At 41.5% G+C, this 24388-nt stretch overlaps 1 protein-coding gene across 3 annotated transcripts in view; it reads left to right on the top strand.

Annotated features, from left to right (window-relative positions):
* Nucleotides 1–1934: 1934 nt before the first annotated feature.
* Nucleotides 1935–24388, top strand: part of LOC308330670 (dedicator of cytokinesis protein 9) — a 100849-nt gene continuing 78395 nt past the window's right edge. For all 3 annotated transcript variants that reach the window (XR_013965515.1, XM_080785626.1, XM_080785624.1), the window contains exon 1: nucleotides 1935–2379. Coding sequence is in view for 2 of the 3 variants with exons in the window: in XM_080785626.1 (XP_080641752.1) it covers nucleotides 2263–2379 (117 nt within the window). In the remaining variant the exon portion in view is untranslated. The remainder of the gene's footprint in view (nucleotides 2380–24388) is intronic.

Below are 24388 nucleotides of genomic sequence, written 5' to 3'. Positions count from 1 at the left end.
GTCATTTTATACTGTTTTCTAACGGTCTGAACCACTTCCTATCTTTCTGGTTTTACATTTTGTCATTTGTTGTTTTTACAGCAGAGAACACGTTGGTATAGATAATTCAAACATTTTTTTCTTAGATGGTTAAACTATCACTACATTATCACAAGTTTATTGTCTATGCGTTCATTTTATGGAAAATGGCTGCTTTTAAATGTCCTTATATCTGCAGTGCCAAACTGATTTTTATCAATGTCCTAGACTTTCTAATGCTATTTTATTACAATGGTGATAAAGAGGGTCTTCTAATTATGAGATTTTAAACTTCATGTAAAACAGGTCACCCAAGGTAGATGTTTTGTTCACATTGCCCCAATGCAGTGTGTTCTCATAAAAGAAAATGTTGTAAAATCAAAATATGAAACTATTTTGTTGTATTACAGTATCAACATAACCAGGATAGCTACCGTACCATCACCACTAATAACATTCGAAGTGAATATTCCTATTTGCTGATATTTGTTTTTTCTCTTTTTTTTCCCTCCTTTCTTTTGTATGAAGTTTGAAGTTGAAATCCATTTTCAGCTGTATGAGAAAATGTGAGAGATGTTCATAATCTGTGTATTGTGAAGGAAACTGTAATGGAAAGCTTTAAGATTCTTTGTGAAACAAAATGTAAACTTTCAGTTCCAAGCGCCATTGCCCTCATTGGACCCGGCTGCCCTTATATAAGTGATCTTTTATGGGTCCAAACTGAACGGAAATATGCATATGACAGGGTTTTGCAGTGTAGCATTCGAGAAGGAAAATCTCAGTTCCTTTGAATTGCTGTTTTTTCCAGACAACAGAGAGCTCTTTGGAAATGAAAGCAATAAAAACCTCATTTTAACTTACATTTGTTGTCATTTTTACTATAATTGATGGTGCACAAGATGTTGACTCACCAGTATCACCTTGGTAGATATATGGTCCTATGGAAATGACTGGTTAATGGTATTTGCGATTTAAATCCTACTATTCAGATGCTCAAATGAAGTACAATCATGTTTTTCCTCAATGGGGGAGTAATAATGCAAGAACTGTAATATTATGGATACCTTTGTATTCTCATCTGTTCAGTCTCAAGTATGAAATCAATGAGTCATACCATTCTACCACATCAGTATATATCCTTATCTAAAAACCATGTATAATATTATCTACTATGGAATAAAGGCAAAAAATAAATAAGAATATTCCTGCAATAAATTTGAATGTTCCATTCTAGAAATTGCTTTGGACAGTGGGTCTAATCAAAATGCTCAGGTAGGCTAATAAACATGGTTTTTGAAGTGCAAGTTAAGACGGAAGGAGAAACTTTAGTTGTTTGGGATTATAAATGCTTTTCCTAAAGCAGGTAGGATGTTAGTGTTTTACTAGCCTCGGAAACCCAGACGTTTTATTTCCTGGAAGAAAGAAAGTGTTTTACAAGTGCCAGAGGTGAGCGGGCTGTGACCTACAGGTGGCATCATAGCTCAAGGAATTGTTGCTAGGCCTATATGAACTATAGTTGTGGAAGAATAATAACTATTGAATAAGTATTGTTACGTAATACTGGCATCCTTTCCAAATTCCACCTATTGTTTTGTTTATACAATTGTGTAGAATACACAAATCAATATACAACAAATAATAGGCCTACATATTTTATGTCACTTACAATATACAGTATAATAAAGTAGCCTACGAATATACTTATATACTTTTTAAACATGTAACGGTTCTCTAATCAGTGTTTCTGTTTGTAAGTATTGATCCATTCATTCATGGCGGCTTTCCAAAGTCCATAACTATAGGCTACACTTACTACACTGTCAATATATAGAAAAGCTGGAGTGGGCAGGCCTCTACCCGGTGAGGGGCGGAGTGCAGTGTGAGCGCTCAGCCTGCTGTCTGTCTGGAGGGACGGCGCAGGGCGAGGAATGAAGCGAGGGACCGCGATAATGAAACGGTGACAGCTGGACAATTATTATTATCACAAGACATACATCCGAGATGCAAAGTACTGTATAGCTCCGAAATAATGCAACATATATTTACTTTTTAAGGTGAACATTATGAGTTCGACAACTCAGACTGATTCAACCAAAACAACAACTATACCACAACATGATCCAACTTCAAACTCATGGTCGGTGCTGCTAGCGGGATCGAAGAAGCGGATAAACGACCGGCCGGTTCTTTTTCGTTCTGCGTTTCTCTTATAAGTTTATCGGCTCTCAAAATAAGGACTCGGTGATGGCTAATCACATACAGCCGGAGACCAGGAGGTTTACTCGGGGTCTTAGTAAACCTGGCACGGCGGCTGAACTAAGGCAAAGTGTCTCCGAGGTTGTCAGGACGTCGGTGCTGGTTGTAAGTACATTTGATTTAAATCCCCTCCTTCCTCGCATTCTTCCCTATCCCTACACAGTACACGTTCAAATGTCCACCTGTGTCCACCAGGTTGGTGTGTGGCTTGATGTCACTCGGTTAGACGCCATCCATGTGTCAAACAATTACTGACTTATTATCAGCTTGTGCAGGACTTCCATATATCAGTCGCACCTGCCGATTCCGTAGCAGTGAAATGAGTGTGTGTGAGAGAGAGATGAAAATCAGGATAAATTGCACGTGTGTGTGTGTGTGTGTGTGTGTGCGTGCGTGTGCGTGCACGCGCGTGCGTGCCAGATAAAGCTAATTGTGATGTAGGCCCTACAAAGCTATCACTCATTGCAGTTACATTTATTTCATGACACCATGAACATTTTTATTATGAATATAATTAATATTTCTTATGAATCTCCGTCTCTGGTTGATTAAGTTGTTGTCATCAGCATCATTGAGGGTATCAGTTTTCATAGAGATGAACTTTGAGAGGCAACTCCAAAACAAGGGAAAGCATTTGGGTTCAATTTCATGGTTGGTATACCAGGCAGTATCAAATTACATGCATGTCATAATGGATTTCACTATTCAGCCCCTAACATTTGGGCAGCGGGAGACCTGCAGTAACCCAAAGCATCAGTTTTTCAAAGATGCAGGGGAGGAAGGAGTTGAACGTTGTGTGTGTGTGTGTGTGTGTGTGTGTGTGTGTGTGTGTGTGGGGGGGGGGTGTACTGTACACTTTGATTGTTCCAACTTTCCTGGGGAAGTTGCTAGGTAACCGAAACGGACACCATCCAGGCTCTCTGTCAGGGAAATGGAATCCTGAGTCAGGATCCCAGGCATTCAACCACACCTTCACATTATTTATTCATTCTCTCTGGTGGGCTGCCAGGGAAGCCAGTGGGAGGAGATCGGGAACAGATAGAAGTGTGTGTGTGTGTGTGTGTGTGTTGAGAAATCGAGCATGTTTTGTGTTGAACCAACTCGCAGCAGCGTAGGGCATTCTCCTCCTCCTCTCCTGTAGTAGCTATGGCTTGGCAGCCTATTTGCTGACAAACATATGTTCAGCTGTGGAAGTGGAAGTATAGCACTCTTGTTGTGTTGGAAGCCGAGCGGCAACGTCACGGTCTCAGTGGGACAGGAATGTGAGTGTACACGAGACCACTGTCCACACAGCTTGTAATTAATTCCTCCATGAAACACGTAAATACCCCGGGAGGAATAGAGGGATCTGTTTCAGGCATATAAAGAGGAGATTGTGACTGACAACCCCCCCAAGCCTTCCCATTGTGCCTGATTGTGTTTCAGTGTGCATTGAAACACAAATGTATTGTATGCCACTGTGCCTATAACATGCCCTTTAAAGACTGAACCCTCAATACAATACCATTATTGCATGGATCACATTTTCATGCCATCTAATGAAGGCCAACAATTGCCGTCATGTACAGTATCTGTAAAATGCCAGCTTTTCTAAAATAAAGTATTGTATTGTGCGGACCTCTCCTCTACATTATCACATTTTGTTATTTTGTAAGAACATGACATGAATTCTAATGTGGAGTACATGGGCCTACTCTCTTTCTCCACTAGCAATTTGTGCTGTTTCACTGGCCAGAGACCCTTTTGTTTATTGTTTGAGATGGTGTGCCGAGCAGAGGGATGTGTGAGTGAACAGAGCCCACAGCTGAGATGTCCCTCTGTTCCTCTGCACTTCAGACATGCTGGGAATACTATTAGCTCCGTGATGGCTGTCATCAGCTTTGAATTTGATGGTGGTGGCTTCAAAGACTTTGAAACAAAAATGAGCTTTCCAGTTTCCACCTTGCTTATTGAATTTCAATCCCCCCCCCCCCCCCCCCCCCTTTTTTAATCCGATATCATTATCCTGTTCATATGAGGACATTGGCATAACAAATCAATGCTTGTTGGAAATGTTTGGTTAATGTAAAGTGTATAAAGCAGTTGGGGCCAGTTGTGTAATTGCAATCAATAGTCCTATGCTGCCTTTCAACCAATGGCGATATACTTTACTGTAGCCCCTCGCTGGTTCTGTTGTGTGTCCGACCTCTGGGAACTGTGGACCAGATGGGTGTCATAGGTGTGTGCTGTCATTAGCAGCCTGTGGCTAGTCCATATACTGTTAAGTATACAGTACACTTGACTCTAACTGTGTACCCTGAAGGTACGCTGTAGTTCACACTGGAAAAGTAGCCTAAATCATTGTCAACGACATGGACCGTTATCAGCAGAGCTCCCATGTTGTTATTGATGTTCTGCCAGCTCGTCCCTGGGCATGCAGCTTCGAAAAAGCGGAGCACAACCTAGAACAATAGCAGCAATCATTCATGTTCTCGCTCTATCTTCTTTGGGAGCCCTGTGACGATGAAGGCAGTGTTTCCCCTATATGCATTATTGTGTGGTGGGCCAAACAATCATGAGTCTCATGACCGATGAAAAAAATCATACTGTCTGTGGTTGCACCACAGTATGATTTATTTTTTCATGGGTGGCCGCAAATAGACCAAAAAAAGCAAATAACCGCAAAAGACAAGCAAAAAAAGAACGCAAATATAATCAAAAAAATTGCACTTGCGCTGCACGAGTGTGCATGCATGAAAGCTCCCCTCCTCACTACCAGCTTCTGTCTAGGGGAAACACTGGAAGGGTAACGAAGAAATCAGATGCCCCGTCGGTCTGGCAGGCAGAACAGAAAATAATTTCCTGTTTCATGATTTTATCCAATCACAGTGAGTTACTAAACATCAACAGAGGTCACTCAACCTCTCAGTATATGCATGTAATTGACCATTTCCCTTTGCTTGCATCTCTTGCATTCTGTTCCTATTGTCCATGAAATTTCCTCAGACATCTTGTAACATGCTCAATCATGCTTGTTTACTCAAGTGAAGCTCTTCCAATGAGTCCCTCTCTACGATACACAAAGTAAACTCTAGAGGACCTCAAGTGAGCTCACATTGTAAAAATGCTGACAGCTTGACTGGAGCGCTTTTTATTTTGGGGGTGGAGTGGGGGGACAGTGGTGTCCCATGTATGCTGCAGAGCCAAGCCAGTCTGAAGATTACAATTCTGTAACTATGAGTTAGACACTATAAGTAGCTTGACATCTGTCTTTAGTCTAACTTCATCAAGTGACCTACGAACTTTAAGATGGAACAAGGTCTCGACGCATACATTTGCCTTTTGCTTTCTCTGTCCCTCTATGTTGTAGGTACTTTTTCTACAGTTTAATTGACCCTCTCTAGTGTCTTATTTTATACTTTATTGTGAGCTTGCAGAGATATATATTTTATATATTTTATTTTTTTAATGAAGATTTTTCCTAAAGACATGCCCAACATAGGGAAGCCATAGTGAACAATCGCCCAGGACGAAGTTCACCGTCCTTTCTATTAGTAACACCCAGCGCCCAGGACGAAGTTTTATCCAAAAGACGAAGTTTATTGATATGAAAACCGATCGCATCGCTCCACAACCTAAGAGCGCCTGTTGCGCAATCCTCGATGTTGCACAACAGTGGGACGTCATCGCAAATGTTCTCCCCCTCTTTAGCTGACGACAACGAAAATCTTAAAACATTAATAACTCGCGATCTAAATCATCCTGCCCAATTCTAAGAAAAGATCATGTGTTAGACGGCCCACCACTGTCCAGTCAGTGTGCTGTATCTTGCAAGGCTGTGTGATCGTAATTTATGTACAAATGTACTGTAGGCCCAGGGCAGGGGGTGGGGGTAGAGATGAGCTCCCTGGTGGGTCAATAATGCATGAGGTTGCTCTAGTAACCTGTGCAAGCCATTGAAAGACTCTCTTCTGTGCTGTGGTTTAGATAAACTGAAAGCTTAGTCAAGTTTGGTAATGTGTGACGGAGAGAGAGGGTTAGGTATGGTAGTATGGTACTGTGGTTCCACCTTCTAATGATTGAAGGTGTAGTCCTAATTCTACAGTAATTTGATAATAAACCACTAGCTTAAAGAAGTATTTGTATCTCTTTTATATCAATATGCTAATTACCGTACATTGCTAGAGAAAGATGCATTCTTAAATTACATTTTTGGTGCAGACTAATTGTAAAGACATAATTTCCTGACACACAATCCTGCCTTGCCAGCTTTACGGTATATTCTCTACAGAGGTTTCACATCAGAGTTCACGGTTTCATCTGCTTGTGATTGTGACGAGCATAACTTTTATTCTGCATCCTTGGTATCGCTGCTAGCAGCTTAAACATTGCTAGCTGGATTGGAGTGCATTCACGCTCCCCAGAGGATGAACACCTTTGAGTGACCCCTTGACCTTCTTCTATGCACCACTCATCTAATTTAATAGGCGGATTGTAGGATGAACCATATTGATTATTAATTTAAGGTATGGTGTTTGCTTTTGTTTACTAATGTGTTACTGTTATTCCTTCAGTGAATATACAAAAGATACACACACACCATTCTGGCCCTAATAATAAATTCCCTTTTTTTGCTCCACTAGTGAAAGTGTCCAAGAATGGCAATGTTGGTTTATTCAAAGTTCAAACCATTTTGGTCTGTTCGGGTATAAGGAACAGTTTGTGCTGCTCCTTCTAGTATCTGGGATTTTAGGCTCTGAGAAATATGTGTGTACTTGACTGTTTCATGATGAACCTTACAATATCTATTCTGTCCTGTCTACTCTGAATTCCAAACTATCTGAAATGATGTCCATTCAATGACATGACACTAAACACTGTGTTGGAATGCAGTCTTAGTCCAATTTCTCCTTTCATTTATTGACAGATAATTGCAATTACGGGCGTAAAGGCAACTTAACGAGACTCAGTAGACTGGAAACATTCAAACTGCACATGACTTCAATATGAGCTGTGATGCACAGTTTGTTGAGAGGAGGCTTCACAGAAAGTGGGAAATAAATTGCACTCACTGTGCTCACCATAAAATGTGTCTGCTTGGATTTGGGCTGGGTTTTTGGCAGTTGAGGTTGGAATCTAAACCAGATTCACCACTCAAGGCTTTTATGGTCAGAGGAAGAGAAATGCCTTCGAGTTTGTTAGGTTAGGCTATATAGACCACAAATACAAACTTTGGTTATTCCACCTCTATATACAGTAGTGCTGCTATGGCCAGCTGAAATGATCTCATGGCCAGGCAAACAGCTTTTGTTCGAATTCTAAGGAAAAGCTATTAAACACATCATACACACTTAAGTTTAGTGTCAAAATAAATATAAATGTAAAGCCAAGATGAGGTCCTGGGTGTGGTTTTATGGTAATATAGAATCTACAAATGATTTACCCTCCTCTTGCTCATATGAAAAACTATTACAGTAACTGGAAAATGTGGGAAAACTTAATTGCCATTCCCAGCTCTTTTACAAATTGGTATAATTCTTCTTGTACAATATACATGCCCCTGGTCTAGTGATTTTGTTTCAGTGGCTTCACCCAGGATTCAATATTTTAGAAATGATTTAATGGTTGTTACATAATTGTGTATTTCTGGAATGATACATACATACCTCAACTTTGCCAAAAGAATGTGCAATCACATTCCATGAAAACAAGTCAAATCAACGGAACAGTGTTTGTTTTTGTCCATGTGATTGATTTCCTTGCAGAAAAAAAGATGATCTCACTGTCAAAAATCTATCCCAACCAGCCTGGAAAGGAAATACCCATGCCTTCCTGTCTCCCATCGTCTTGTGGGAGAGCAGAGGCCTGCATGTTCCTAGATAGAGCTCGTTTCCTGCACTGGCTTTGGCTGGAGGCTGGACAGGGGATGCAGGCGGACAGTGCCACGGAGAAGGGACTGACTGAGAAACGGCCCACTCCGTGTGTGAGCGTTCTGCTTGACAGAGCGGTACTGTATTTGAACACGGGGTGGGTTACCATAACAGAGAGGCAGCGTTCTAAAGAGCCTGATCAGTGGGTTTCCTGTTAGCAAGTGCAGGGCACAGTTCTGGGACCTATTTCACACTCACCACTTACTAAACTTATAATCTTTATCCGACCTACAGGATCTTACTGACTTCCTGCCAGGTGTTGGCTCAAAATGTAATAATGATATTTAATCCCTATAGCCTATACTAGGGGTTCTCAACCCATGGGTCGTGACCCCTCGGCCTCGGGGGTCGCCAAACATTTTCCCCCTTTTTTTTGCAACTGAATGGCTGGAGAATGGAATTTCCAGGGGTCCCCAGTCCAAAACGTTGAGAACCCCTGGCCTATACTATAGTTTGGGTTTTGGAAATGGTTTTAGATTAATTTCGGAATAGAATTGTCGAGGCTTGTTGGTGAAATGGGGTTTGTTTTGACGAAGGCTGGAATGCTCCCTCCGGTGCTTTTGACAATTTGTTTAGTTTTTACACTCTCTCATCCATTCAGACAGAGACCCTATTGGAAGAGCAAAGTGGTTGGGTGGTTGTGGTGGCGGAAGAACTTGTGACTCTTCCAACTGCCTACATGTCAAGACATCAAACTGCATTCTCATGTTGTGGCCGGGCCCCCCTCTCCCAGATCACCATTACAGACAATATCCTCAACAGCTCACCCTCCTGATGTAATGTACTTACAATCGATTGAAAGGATGGAATATTGCTTCAGTCCAGGCCATTTAATAGGGTTACTATTTTGAGTCATAAGTGTAGGTGTAACTGTGTGGGACACATGTACTGAGTCACATCCCTCTGGCCTTGTTGTCCTCCTGTGGATATTATGTGGCTAATCCAGTTTGCGTTCCTCTGTAAACTGATAACTGTCATTTTCATCTGGGATCCAATCAGAGACTCCCTTTGATTGACGTGTGTGTGTGTGTGTGTGTGTGTGTGTGTGTGTGTGTGTGTGTGTGTGTGTGTGTGTGTGTGTGTGTGTGTGTGTGTGTGTGTGTGTGTGTGTGTGTGTGTGTGTGTGTGTGTGTGTGTGTGTGTGTGTGTGTGTGTGTGTGTGTGTGTGTGTGTGTGTGTGTGTGTGTGTGTGTGTGTGTGTGTGTGTGTGTGTGTGCGCGCGCGCAACCGCGCATGTTTGTGTTATGTCACAGAAATGATTGTGTAATGCCTACAACACAGAGGGAGCATGATGCCTATTTCTAGAGCCAGCATGTGATTACTATTAGGCTTAGGCTGTAGACAGTGTATCATGTTGGAGCATTTACAGTAACACTTAAACTGAACTCAAGTAACAATGTCTTATTTTGACATGGCCCTTTTTAATTATCAAGGCAGTTAATGTGTAACAACATTAAGCTGTGAGCTATGTTCTTCTACTGCCTTTTCCTGATTCTGTGTCTCATATGGAAGTGCAGTAAGTGTAATTTAACTCCAAGCTATAGGAAACCAAGGGTCACAGAGACAGAGAGAGAGAGAGAAGAGAATGTGAGGAGAGACACAAGACGAGGTCTCTGCACTACAGGCTGAGACACCAGGCACCACACTCCAAGCTGTTTCTAATGATGTATTTAATTTTATTACTTGATCATTTTCGTTGTTTCCGTCCAATGTAGTCATTATGCCAATGTGAGTTACATTATGCCGACAGTGAAGAGTTTGACCCGGGGGAGCATAACACACGTTATACGTCCCAGTTCCTCCCCCTGCTGAACAGACCAACCTGTAGAATTCCATAGTACTGCGACAAAGACCACCCAAACCCTGCTGGCTTCCCAAGGTCCACAAACGAGGCCAATTGGGTTCGTTGGAGCGCCCGGCAAAGCTACAGTCACCAAGGTGGTGCCACCCGAATATCCCAGTTCATAACATTATTATGTAATTATGGTTCCATTACAGACAGGTCCTTCTCAGTACCAATACCAAGCAGAAATCAGAGCAATGTCGGTAGATGTAATATAGGTGGCCATTATTATGCCTGCAGATACTAGCACAGGTTTTGTAAGATTAACCAAGAGGTGAAATTGGTCATGCCTAAAAGCATCACAGATAACTTCTGCACACATCCATCAGATTAAGCTCATCGGATTACAGTAGGCCCTGAAAAGCACTATACTAGAGACACAATAATAACACACAGCCATGTTGGCTGATGGGGGGGGGGGGATGTCTCAAAAGAGCAGACTAATGACAAGCAATTTCATTTTAAGAGTCTGTTTTTTTTTTGTGTGAGGTGTATTTATCCTCTCAGCCCCCTTGATTTGTCTATAAATGAAAAGTTCCACTCCCATTCCCCTGACTGCAAATGACCATTAACATGTAATTGTGGGAACAGAGCAGTTGGCCTGACGGATGAAATTGGAGGGTAGGCTAAAGTCGAAGCACTCCGAGCCTTGTCATTGGATCTGCGTTTTTTCCACTGAATAGCATTTGCTCCATATATGAACCATTTTTGTTTTGTTTTACCCTGTCTGTGCTATATGAGATTTAAGCTCTCCTCTACCTGAAGAAATTCTGAGTCTGTTCTGTTTGATGCTTTTTATTGAGGGGTGCTATATTCAGCTAGTATAGTGTAGATTTTCGTCTTACACAAACATTAAATTCCCATTGACAAAGAATGGAGAATATACATCATATGTAGATGAGAGAATCGGCTATTTTTGTCCTACACAAAGATATGATGTACGATGATAAGAGCACCCCACGACTTCAAATTCGACACGCGCTCCACACCCACACAGGGAGGGCAGTGCCTGGTGTCAAGTCTTGTCGCCAGTTGTCCAGAACCAGCACAAAAGCCCCTGCCCGGGCTCTGGACATCTCCATATATGAAGCTGGCCTGTTCTCACATCCTAATGACATCTACATATACTCCATATTTGGGCATGCCTGACAAAGAACTCCATATATGGGCATAAAAGGGACACAGACATGATAACTGGGTGGGGCATGCATTTCCACCTTGCATCTTTCCATGTAGGCCAGTGCCCAGCAGGCACCGCTCTAGTATCATAATAATATACAGAACAAAAATATTCACGTAAGATCTTAAGATTGTCACTAGGCAAGGCACGTCACGTGTATTTACATGTTTCTGGTTAAAGTATAGCCATTCAGAGTAGACCAACATGGTACACTCTCTGAGAAGTCCGTCCGTGTGATTGCTGCATGCACCAGGGGATTCCTAGTGTCAGCTGGAACGAGACTGCATTCAGTAGGTTAATCTCCATTGAATTGCATGTCATAGCTCTTCCTCTGGATTTCGCTCCAACAATACTGATGCTGGCCTCTCTTACTCTAGCTCACTGACCTCCCATTCACATTCACGCAGCTTGCAACAGGATCAGTGATCGGATGTGGTGCATCACAGACCAAGGGATTAGAGTACAATTGGCCTAGGCTGTACGATGGCTGGCTTTTTAATAAATGTTATATTGGTCGAAAAGAATCGCCAAGTAGAGAATGTTGCGTATATTGTTGCAATTCAGTTTCAGCTTGACTTGATTCAGACTCTGGCAAGAGGCAGAACAGTATTCACTATGTTTTCATTGCAGCTGAACTCAGCTGTTATGCTAGAATATTTATTTGTTCTATGTTGAGGACTCAGGGCTGCTGAGGAGTGTTTAGGGAACAACTTAACATTCCAACTCTGCTGCTGTCTTTACTGCTATCAACCATAAGAGATGAAAGTGAAACTTTGCTTTGATGTGAACTCTATCCTCTCATCCATCCGGGATTTCCCTAGAAAGTCTGGGCCTTATCATGTCCGGACCTGAAAGTTATAGCACTCTACAGTCTACACAGTACGAGAAGAGAAACTACAGCATTGTTTATTTGGTGAAGTCTCTCGTAATGATGGATGACTAAAGTCACTTTACACCTTAAGAGGAAGTTCATTCATGGATCTAATCTTCCCCTCTCACATCAGATCAGTATAATCATACTGGTAGCTTCATTAAACAGGATTTCGAAGTGTGTGTGTGTGTGTGTGTGTGTGTGTGTGTGTGTGTGTGTGTGTGTGTGTGTGTGTGTGTGTGTGTGTGTGTGTGTGTGTGTGTGTGTGTGTGTGTGTGTGTGTGTGTGTGTGTGTGTGTGTGTGTGTGTGTGTGTGTGTGTGTGTGTGTGTGTGTGTGTGTGTGTGTGTGTGTGTGTGTGTGTGGCTTAAAATATGACCACACAAATATGACTGTAGCTCAGCTACCGCAAGTTACAGCAAAAATGTAGCTCAGCTACATGTAGCTTAACTTGGCCAACACTGCGTACGTGCGTGTGCGCCCCCAATGACTTTTCAACAGGCAAGCTGCATAGTTGGCATTCTTCAGTCTGATGATGGCAGGGGTGGAGGGGAGTAGACACAGGGGGGCTCTTCTCCTCACACTGGTTGTGGGAAGGGAGCCGGGTTCTCATCCAGCTTGCCTCATGTTGGCATTATGGCCCGACAGGCAGATTTTCATGTTCGGTATGATTGCTAGGGCTGCGAATCTTTAGGTGTCCCACGATTCGATTCGATTCCGATTCTTGGGGTGACGATTCGATTCAAAAACGATCTTTTCGATTTTTCCGATTCTCGATTCAAAAAAGATTTTTTTCGATTCTAAAGCAGTTTATTTTATTTTATTAAAAACAATTAAATAGAATTTTAGCATGATCTACTCCAGTCTTCTGGCATGAAAGCAGAGTACATTTAGTAAAAAGCTTGTATAATTGTAAAGGTTTTATCAACTGAATGATTTAAACACACAAAGGTTAAATCCAAGAGTAAGAACATGTCTCATGTATTTAGCTTGCACAAATTTGAACCAGTCCAGTACAAAAGTTACAAAATCTCTTCTCACTCAATACCAGAACAATACATTAGTATTAAAACAGGTGTAAAATAAATACAATTGGCAGGCTTAGCTTAGCTGGTAGTAAATGCACTATGCAGAAACCCATGCCATAATGCATTGCATGCACAGGTACATTTGTGGAAAAAAAGAAAAAAAGTTTTTTTTTCTTTGAAAAATCGATTTTTGGAAAATGAGAATCGATTCTGAATCGGACAGCATTAGAATCGCGATTCTAACTCGAATCGATTTTTTTTGACAGGCCTAATGATTGCCCACCCTGATTTTGGAGAGTCTAGCCCTAACCCTAACAATAACCCAGGATAGGCAATCCCTGAACAGTTTTTAACATGATGTCCAAAAAGTTAAAAACCTTCAAAGCAAACAAATAAATAACTAGAATACAAACGGTGGATCTACAAGCTCACAAATAAAGGTTTGGCTATAATTGCATGCCCAAAATAGGCACAAAAGTGGTTTGAAAATGAACCGGACGGCGGGACACATTGGCTACATAACTGCTGATGCAGATTTTGTCTGTCAAATAATGGCCCTAGTTAGTTGTCTAAATGAAATGAAAATACTGAACAGTATTATAATTTCTTCTTTTTCAAAAGTGACAGAGCCATTGTGTGTTCACCCTCCCACAATGCACAAATGAGGTCTGTTTAAAGTCACTGAGTCATGCAGATCCGGGGCTGCTGTTTATGTTAATTCCTTTCTCTGTAGCTGTATTAGCTGACATTCCGAAAAATGAAAGGGCAGAAAACTAACTCAATGACTTAAAGACACAAACAGAAGCCTCAGCCTCTGTCTCAGTAGGAAGGCATATGACCTTAGTGGTCAGTGTTTGGTTTCTGTTAGTTTTTCAGGGATTTAGCATTTAGGAAGCAGGACTGCATTGAGCGTGCACTGTGATCCAGCAGCATCCTCAACCAGGCCAGGATAAATAATGTTAGCTGTTGTATGGATGAGAACCATTGTGGCTGTGTGCCTGGGGGCCTGCCACTAATCACACTTGTTTGTGATGAAGACCTCAGTGGTTACCCTGGACACTGCTCTGTTTATGTCCTGGCTGGACTTTGTGTTGGTTGATGTGTATCATCAAAACAGACGGTGTGTGTGGAGGAGAGCATTGTGAGCATGCAGCATCACTCCATGGTTCATGGAGTCCACGCATACTCCTTGGCTGGATAACGAGGTCAGTATCTCTGGCTCAGCTTAACCACTTATTTTGTTGACCAGGCTCCCCCAGGCGTCTGTTTTTCGCCCACTCATTTTTCAACAATCTTTGCCAACGTGACATGTTTGTGAGCTTGTAGATCTGCTATTTTCACAGAATGTTGGCCTATTATGACCAGAATATGGATGCTAGGGTTCATGTGGTTAATCTGTTATTAGTGTGTCCACTCAACCGTAGATAAATAACAACACCATCCCCCCACTTCAGGTTGTAGAATCTACTGTGATTCTCCAACGTATATTCAAGAAAGGAGAAAATTACATCCAAAACATGATCTAAGTTTTCATGCAAACTTTAACCCTTTAAGACTTTTATGTACCATAACAAACTGCTTAGCCAAACCAGCCAAATAAAGAAGAAGAACATTAGTTTTATTTATTTATTTGCATCCAGACTTAGGAATGTCATATTATATTATTGAATACATTTCAACAAGGCCATTCTCAAGTGTCATGGTTTGAGATTAGAAAAATAAATTGTCCAATCCATCGCAGCTGCCATGGCAACCATTGAGCTTATTGTGGCATGAGTCTGATCCCTGAAGTGAGTTTGAACCTCTTCAAATACCAGCAATGGAGAGAGGATCAGCTGTAAATAATGACATTTCTTTTGTCATCTTGAGTATTGCATAGTGAGCTACAGTACAGCTAATGTACTCTCCAGTACAGTCCAGTATATATAACTGTATGGGGGCAGTTGCCCCCAATGCAGTGGTTCCCAAATAGTGTGCCTTGCGTGACATAAGTCCAGGTGTCCCTTGGGATTTCATTTACAACCACATTATTATTGCAATATATACAACTTTACCAAAAGTTATTTTTTTAAATTGACTACATCAGTACTACCTACTGTATATCCGAAATGTTTGTGAACCACTGACTTAGCTGACCACCAGAATGAAAAACAAAGTTAATTGTACTCTTGAGAGTGTAAAAGTAGACACGTAATGGTCAGTGTATTCAAGACACAGACTATGAGACAAAAGTATGCAGTTCAATATTGACAGTCCGTCCCAGTCTGACCATTCTAAACTAGGGATGTGTATCTGGTAACACGTGTTTCCTCTGCCAGGAAGGGTGAGGGCCATTGAGGGGAGAGGCTGTGGTGTAACTGGGTAAACTTTAGCACCCAGCTGACTACAATACATTTCAGTGGTGGAAAGTAACAAAGTACATTTACGTAAGTACTGTACTTAAGTACGATGTTGAGGTATTTCCAATTTTCTATACCGGTAATTTTACTTCAACTGCACTGCTATTTTAAAAGAGTATTATACATTTGAGTACTTTCTACTTTTGCATTTTGAAACCAATACCATGTACTACTACTTTTACTCAGGTAATTTTTTTATTACGGACTTTTACTTGTAACAAAGTATTTCTATATTACAGTATTAAGCCAATTAAAAGTATTGAGCCAATTCCTAACTTGTCTGTGCAGCATTCAGAGAACCACATTGCCAAGAAAGATTAGATTACGACACAAAATTAAGTTTGACTCTGATTAACCCAATCAGCCACACCTGTTAATTTGTTTATTTCCCATTTTATGCAGACCAATATGAACTTCTGCTGACAGCCTTTTTTCTTCATGTAAAATATACGTTTATTGGTACAACAATGATTATTCTCTTGCATCGTTGTGTAGTTCGTTATAATTGCATAATGTTGCAAAATTAGCTTTGTTTTATGCTTGCAATAATTGAGTGTGTAGTGTTGAACATGTTTATTCTGGCACGGCCGGGGCAAGCCGGCCGTGCCACCTTCACGCCATGCCACCTGAACTCTGTAATGTATTTATGTTTATTGTAATCATGTCATTGGTTCAGACATCCATTCCTAAGAGCTTTGCTTCATTAATATTCTACATGTCATGCAGTGCAATCAAGAGTAGTGCTTGCTGTCTACTCTCAACTACTTGAACAGTAGCCTTAGGCTATGCCAGGCCAGCTCCTTACACCAACCTTTCCCCAGATAGTCAGTCATACAGGAGGCTAAGCCATCACCATGGGTTTCACACCATCATGTTACAAAGTCTAATTTAGGGGTTTTGTGGCCTCCCCATGAGCGTCTTTGGCATAGTTAAAGAGACTGCCACAGCCATAGTGTTCCAGGTGGACGGACATGCGTTCATCTGACATGTCCGTGTGTTTCCCTTCATTGTCAACGGTGTTCAGTGTACAGGGCTCAAGAGGATTTCCACTGATTACAGAGAGAGAGAGCCAAGTCAAGATTAGCTGATCCTCACATAGGATCCCAAACCCTTGTCTTCCCTGCCCCACTCGGCCCCTCCCACTTCTATACGGCGCCTTCATGTCTCCATCCATAACAGACAAATATGCCAGATGCTTATGGTCCATTTCATTAGCTGTACGTTATTTATATCATCACACAGTTGCACTTCATAGAAAATCTCTTGAATGGGTGTTAAACTTAACATGTCCCTTTCCCAGACTAGCAGGAGGATGCAGCAGCGGCCTTCCTAACTGATTAAGAGAGAAATGATCAGGCTGTTAATTTCCTCGCTTATACAGTTTGTCAAGCCAAACTATAGGTTTCTCAGTGAGGAGGCCCAGCGCTGCATGCTCCTGCTAGTCTGTATTTTGGTTCTACTTTCACACACACATTTGGATCCTGTTCCATGCTGGTTTTTGCAGCATGGGGCCTATAAAGATTAGCCTCCCCACCCACTACGTCTCTGATTCTCTCTTTACTCCTCTCTTCCAGTACGCTCCGTTTGGGTGACGACAGTTTCCTGCTATTCTTCCTTGCTTCCTTCACCCAACACCTTCCTCGTGTTACACATGCTCTTTTAAAAAACATGGTTATATCATCATGCTGCTGTGTGCCTATTCTATTAACTCTGGACAAGACATGTTACTAGTTTTTAATCTGTTCAGTCAGTGTAGCTGGGTCTTATTATGGGGTTTCCTGAAGAAAATCGTGGTAGGCTACATACCATCTGTCAGGCAACAACAACTTAATCCCTTAATGATGTGTTCTATTTTAGGACAGCATCTTCTTCTACAGTAGCTGCACAAGAGTAAACCAGTGATAGTGCACTGCATGGTTTATTTCTAAATAGTGTAATCCAGTTATCAGTGATTTATAATTGCATTTATAATCGAGTTACAGCTTCCTGGCTTTTGAGCCCATGATTAACTTGCAGGTTATTATATATAGATATAGTGTATCATAATTTAAGTTGCTGACCCCAGGTCTCCTGTGCAAGTGCCAAAATGTTGACCACTGCACTAGACAGACTGATGGAGCCTGCCTGCTTGCTCTTGGGAGAAACATAATTTTGACTTTCAGACAGTACCAGGGAGACTTAAGTTGTATTAAAATACTCTATCATACACATTGGATAAAATCACATAGTATTCATTAAAAGAAGGACAGTACAGCTTTAAAGTGTGTTCCCTGTGGTCAAATATTATATTGTGGCACTTGTGAACGTGCCACAATCTCGAAACAGAAACCAGAAAATCAAGACTCATATCTGTAATGTCATCAGGATGTGCAAACAGCAGCTCCTTCGTTGCTAATAGCCTACTATAAATGACTGACAGAGTCGGTGAATGGTTGTTTCACTTTATTTAACACATGTGTTTATTTAGTAGTAGCAAAACGTAACACCTCATACACGTCACTGTTTTGCTTATCCCGCTCAAACCTGCAACCCCTCATTTAACAACAGCGTTGTGAACTTGTCGATCAGCTATTTTCACACGGTTAAATATACAGTATAGGACTTACGCGCTTACAGTGAGTGAACATTCCTGGATGTCTGACTCTATAGGAAAAATATGTGTGAAAGTACGTAACGTATAAAGTCAGCTTTGTTCCCGTATGACTCAATCCAGGGGCTGCTGTTTTGACCATCAGAACATGTCTATTTGTGGTGGCCTCTTGGGGGGGGGGGGGTTGTTTCAGGAGCTCGTATGTGTTTGTTTCAGGATCTCTCAACACCCACCCTTCAGGCACCATGTCAGAACATGACCCTGGTGATTTGACCCCCTGCCTCTAGTCACTATATGACACCTGGGAATTGGGCGATAGCCCACCTGCGGGTGGTCGGGTCACATCTGTGTCGGCACAGTAAGTGATGAAAAGTGTTCTAATCTGGGTATCCTTTTTCATTCTTTGTAAAAGCGTAGGTGTGTTTTTTTGTCCAATCAAATATTGAATTGAATTCTCGCTACGGTAGATTGAAACATTGTGGCTATCGCAATGTTATCATGGAGCCAATATTGCTTTTGGGTTGTGAAACTGAATGAGTTTTCGGAGCTGTGTAAATAATGAAAGGGCTCTCAGTACAGTTTACCTAAGCTCACTTCTTCCTGAGCAAAGATTGTGCTGTTGAAATTGATTGTTTTAACACGCCATGGCCTTGATAAACAATAGCTGTTGTATGCGCTAGTGAGAGACTTGACAGCCAGCATAGTTGGATCATTTCAAGACGATCGTGAAAACTACACAGTCATTTTTTTTAAATTTTAAAATACATGTAGCTCTACAATTACAGGATATTAATATTGTGTAGGTCTTGCCTCGTGAGCTACTCTATATAATCTCATACAACATCATCATCATGATACATGTTATGTTAACATTTAGTTTGGAGCATTGTGTTACTATAGTAGTAGCCTGAAATCATACAGTACTGAAGGTTGAGCTCCTTCAACTTAATTTAGTACAATTTGTATGCACAAGTGATGTAAAAATCTATTGTGCATTCAGTGTAGTGTATTCCAGTGCCTGTAGGTGGCAGTAATAGCATTCATAGTTTGTTTTTGGATGTTTTGTTGGCAAGGAGATTGTATGCTCTTTGTTGCTCCTGTATATTGTATCTTCACCCAGTCTATGATCTTAACACAGACATTCAGGTTACAAAAATATCATGAAAATACTTCTTTAAAGTCTAGTGTCTGCATTTATTCTTATATTTAAATGTCCATTGTGAGTGACTGTTTTCTTGTGCTTTTAGTTGTCAAAATATGATATTCAAATCAAGGTAGCTGAGAAATTATAATCGGCACATTGTTAGCTTATTGCTTTTTATTTCAAGATCAAGATGTCAATCATCTACAAATCTTCATTATGTTTGTCCATCTACTGATAACCAGGCTGTACTTTTCTAATTGAAAGCTGATATTAGAATTAGATAGTTTGTTTTGGCTATAGCCAATATAAATTATATACATTTTATTGATGACATAATAAAAAAAAGAACTAAACCCAATTCGTAACCTTTTCCTTTTCATTTAACCACATTTAATCACTGCATGGCTCCCCAGTTTTGAAAGCGGAGTATGTGAGTGTTGTGAGAGCCAATCCAAACACAGCTGGCACAGGGTCAGAGAGTGGCTGCAGGCCCTTGAGGCTTGGCACTGCTTCAGACCAGTGCTGCAGCAGGCACTCTGGAAAGAGCACACATTGAAGAGTGGTAGCACTTTCTAATGAGACACTGATCCCACAGTTGCCACCACAGGGCGCAGGGACTGAATGAAGTGAGAGATATTAGCGATGAAGAAGTGGATTCTTAAGCCTAATTTACTTCAGTTATTGTATTATTCAGGTATTGAGTGTCAACGTTGTGTAATGAAACGTAAATTAGGCTTCAGTGTTTAGGAAGACAGGGTGGCACCAAAAGTCTCCACGAGGACAGTACCTCATGGGGACCAATGCCAGGTGAGGAAAGGGGGTATTTTTATGGTTTTAAAATACTTTTTAGAGTTAGTGTTACAATTATCAAAAGATTCAGGTTAGGATTAAGCATTGGGTGTTATGTGGATTTAGATTCAGAATTGTATTCTTAAATTAAGGTTAGGGATAGGTTGGGCCAGCAGAGAGTGAGAGATATACTTTTACTTGGTGGTGATTATTCTTTTGCACAGCATATTTACGTAGCACCCAGTGGCTGCACTACAAAGTCAAGGAAACAGTGCCCCTCAGGAAAATGGGTCATTTTCTTTTCTCTTGGGATAAATAAACCATCCCAAAATACTGAGTAGCAGGAAGAGGATGTGGCCCCTTATATTTGTGTTGGTGACATTTTAAGATGAACAGGCTAACCTGGATGTTAACTTCAGGGAGGAGAGGCTCAATGAGAGACTCCAGTTAAATCTGTGTAGTTCATTCTCTAAATCAGTAGTAGAGAATATCCCCAGGGGACCACAACTTTGACTCTACTCTGTTGTCTGTTATGTAAGGTCTGTGTGCTGTAGGTATTCTATTTTGGGATGGTAATGGATATACACATTGGCATCTAAAATGTGTGAGGAATTCAAGTTAGAGTTTTGTAGGCACCATGCCTCCAGTATATAACCGTGATGCATACATAACTATTGGACCCCCTAAACATCTCAAAATCAATAATCCTTATATCCAAGATAAGAGGTATTTAATGTCTTTACTTTGCTCTGGTAGTACTGGTACACGTACGTACACACACACACACACACACACACACACGCTTGCTTTCTGTCTTACGTTTCAACTCAAGGAGTCTTCCCTTCCATTTGTGTAAGTGACCTTGGATGGCAGAGGGAGGTAACATTAAAGTGATAAATATATAAATATCTCAGGGTTTCACCAGTTTTAATCGAGTTTTGAGGAAAGTGGGCAGAGACAGACCAGGGGGGGGGTCTTTGTTACAACAGTTTTTGTTTGTACACACACATCAGCAGGAAACAGCCACTTCCCTCTCCGCATCCCCAGAGATGGCCAGCTGGGAGTCAACCTGTGTCATCTAGCCTGTGGCTCGGTTCGATGTGGGGGGTTGATGTCACTGTTGTCCACCATACTGTGGCCTACACATGTACACACATACACACACACACACACACACTTCTTCCTGCAGGGATCCACTGCGAACCCTCCCCAACCCTGGGCATTGGAACGAAGCCAGCTTTGGACTTGACCTTCATCATGGGGATTCTCCTCAGATGAAATGCCAACTCGTCCTGATATCCCCCTCCTCTCCTGAGCCATGGTGGGGTGTTTATGGCCTTGTTGTTTTATGGTATCGTGTATCGTGTACTTTCCACTGTGAGGAGGGGAAACCTGGACTGACCAATCTCTATCCACATGGGCTGGCTTTGATGATTTTAATTAGGTCCCGCCCGCTTCGCTGCTAGCAGCTTGATGTTGCTATATCACTTCAAGGGGAGTCATCAGGGGCTATTGCAGGCCAGTGACACAATCGCCAGATGCTGCTGGCTGTGGCCAGTGTCCCCAGGTGGAGAAGAGCAGCGGTTCTATGATCGTGCACTCCGTAAAATACTTTCAGTTTGGCCTCTGTCTTTCTGCTTGGCCTCGGGCCTCGGGCTTGAGAGCAGCATTTATCCAGATTACATTTGAGTGAATCCTTGCTGTATGCCATCACCGTACTTTTATTACATTTCTGTCTATTCCAGAAATCTCCTGCTGCAGGTCACATGGGTCTGGTTCTTACTTGAACCAAAATAAACATCTGGTTAATTGATTGAAAACCGGCAGTACACAGATGGCTAAATGGTTAATTGAAAACTGTAAGGATTCTCTGTATAGTTAAAATAAAAATGTAGTGTTACTGCACAAAAGATCTAGGATCTTTTGTGCAGTAACACTAACATTTTATTTTACCATTTGTACCCGTGCCAAAAAAGATAGCCACCCCCTGGACACAGCTGAGCTGTAACCAGGTTGCGGAGCGGCATACAGTAAAATCCATGTGTGTTTGTTCATTTAACTCAGGAGTGTACAAATGGAACCACATGGACCCGTAAACACTGGGATGCTAGTGTTGTAATCCATGTTTCATTAAAACACGCTGCTCCATAAGTCCAGCTGTGTCGCAGACTGGGTGTTATCTGCTGGGCAGCAGCTGTGTAGCGCAGCAGAGCAGCCAATGGAGCCTCGGCGTCCTCTACAGCACTGGTTCCCAAACCCTGGCTCAGGACCCATTTCTGGGTCGCGAACACATTTTTATGGGTCCCTTGACTCCCATTATTATTATTATTATTATTACAAAACAAAGATTTTCATGAATTCAAAAGAAAAAAGCAATGATTTTCTTGTCTTTTCAAGAAGAAATAAAAGACAAAAAACTAAATGTTTATGAAGTAGCAAAAATACCTGATCTGCGTACGTTTTTAAATCATAATTAAAATAACATATTTTATTGAATTTTTACATAAAGATGAATCATAAATGTAATACTAGATAAAGTGATATCAATGAATATACGGTACACAGAAAACTTTGAATAGCTTTTTTTATAGTTTACTAAATCAACTAAAACAACTCAAGCCCTGTTTTATACTTTGTCGTACAATGGTGTAGCACAAATAGCGGATGAACAAGATTGTTGATCTGCTATATTAACTTAATTTATTTATTTATAAATTGATTAGTTTAATTAACTGCTGCACCCTATACAGATCAAGTCCAATCATTCTCACTTTGGCTCATTCTCAAGCTCCAACTCTCATAGTGGAGGCGCTACATCCAGCTCCATACCAGTTTAATGGCCTACAGTGTAACCTGCAGGTTGCGGTCCTGTACTGTATGGAATGCCTGCATACCGCTAATGTCACATTACTGGGGAGTGCGGACAGAATGTTGGAGTTAAACTGAGACACGGTATGACCCGAGTGTTGACGGTCAACTCCACTATTTCCAAGGGCATTATTTGTGTCTGGTTCGCATTGATCATAATGAGGCTTTTTGCTGACTGTGCTGCTGGAGACTGTAGAATGAGCCCTCCTGAGCTCCTCACTGTAGAATGAGCCCTCCTGAGCTCCTCACTGTAGAATGAGCCCTCCTGAGCTCCTCACTGTAGAATGAGCCCTCCTGAGCTCCTCACTGGAACAAAATGACTCGGCACTCTTCATTCCTGACCTGGAGAATTCATCAATTATGGCCTGACCCCGAAATTGAAAAAAAATCTTCTACATTTTTTGAAATAAATATTTTCACGATTTTTCAAAAATAGCAGACCTACAAGCTTGTAGTGCGCCACTTGGTGGCGCTCTATGAGCTTGCAGATTGTCAGGTGCCTGCCAATGGTCTAAACTTTAAAGGTTTGAGTTTAACAGCCAGACTGTCAGTCCATCTCCCGGGGGAACCCTGTCAGAGGGCGCTCTTATCTCGGGGTTCTGTGATTGGTCAATAGGATCCCCTCTCTGCAGAATGCAGATAACCAGCAGTAGGTACTACGGTCGTCTCGCTCTCCTTACATATTTATTAATATAAATATATTTTTGCCACACTCACCGACCGACATTGTACAACATGTAGAATTAGTTGGCGTGTGAATCATTCTTGTGCTTTGGCAATCTTTTGTGTTTTATTATGGCCCATTCTTTCTTTGGAAATGTCATTCAATTTGAGACCCCACTGAAACAGAAGTGAAGAGTAAACATAAGCGGGTTCCTCCTGTAACATCACAGTGGAAATGTCAAATATTCCGTCCACTGTGGCATTTTCTGAGAGCGTGTCATTGCATTGTTACTGACATGTCCTAGCATGCGCGTGAAGAACCCTGTGTCTTTGAGCCAGTAGATTTATCTTCACCAGCTGCGACACTTCAGACAATGTCTGCCTGTAGCCATGAATCATTGTCCATTTAGCCTTGCTGTTATTTATGTTGGTTCTCTCTCAGTAATAACTGACAGCTTGTCTTTCCCAAAAGAGATAACAAATCGCTTGAGAGGACAAAGCGGTTTGTGTTCTCTCTGCAATGCCTCAATGGATTGTGTAGCTTTAGGAAGTCTTCTCTTGGCCACTGAAGCCAGAGAAAGCACATAAGCTTAGCTTGTTAAATAAAATATATGCTACATTCAAGAATGTATAGAGTAAAATCAAACGCCACCCAAAACGGCAACAAACACCAAGGAATAATCTTGATTCACTTCCATGTGTGATATCTTACTTTGCAGTTTTACAGCAGATTACTTCTCGTTATTCCATATGTTAAGCCTAAAAGCCCCCTGCAGTAACTGGAGAATGAAAGGCGTGGATCAGCGGGATACATTGTGAAAGGACACACTT

Source organism: Protomyctophum bolini, assembly GCF_963924005.1.
Source record: "Protomyctophum bolini genome assembly, chromosome: 16".
NCBI classification, from domain to species: Eukaryota; Metazoa; Chordata; class Actinopteri; order Myctophiformes; family Myctophidae; genus Protomyctophum; species Protomyctophum bolini.
The sequence above is the reverse complement of the archived record's forward strand: the minus strand, read 5'-3'. Positions and strand labels throughout refer to the sequence as shown.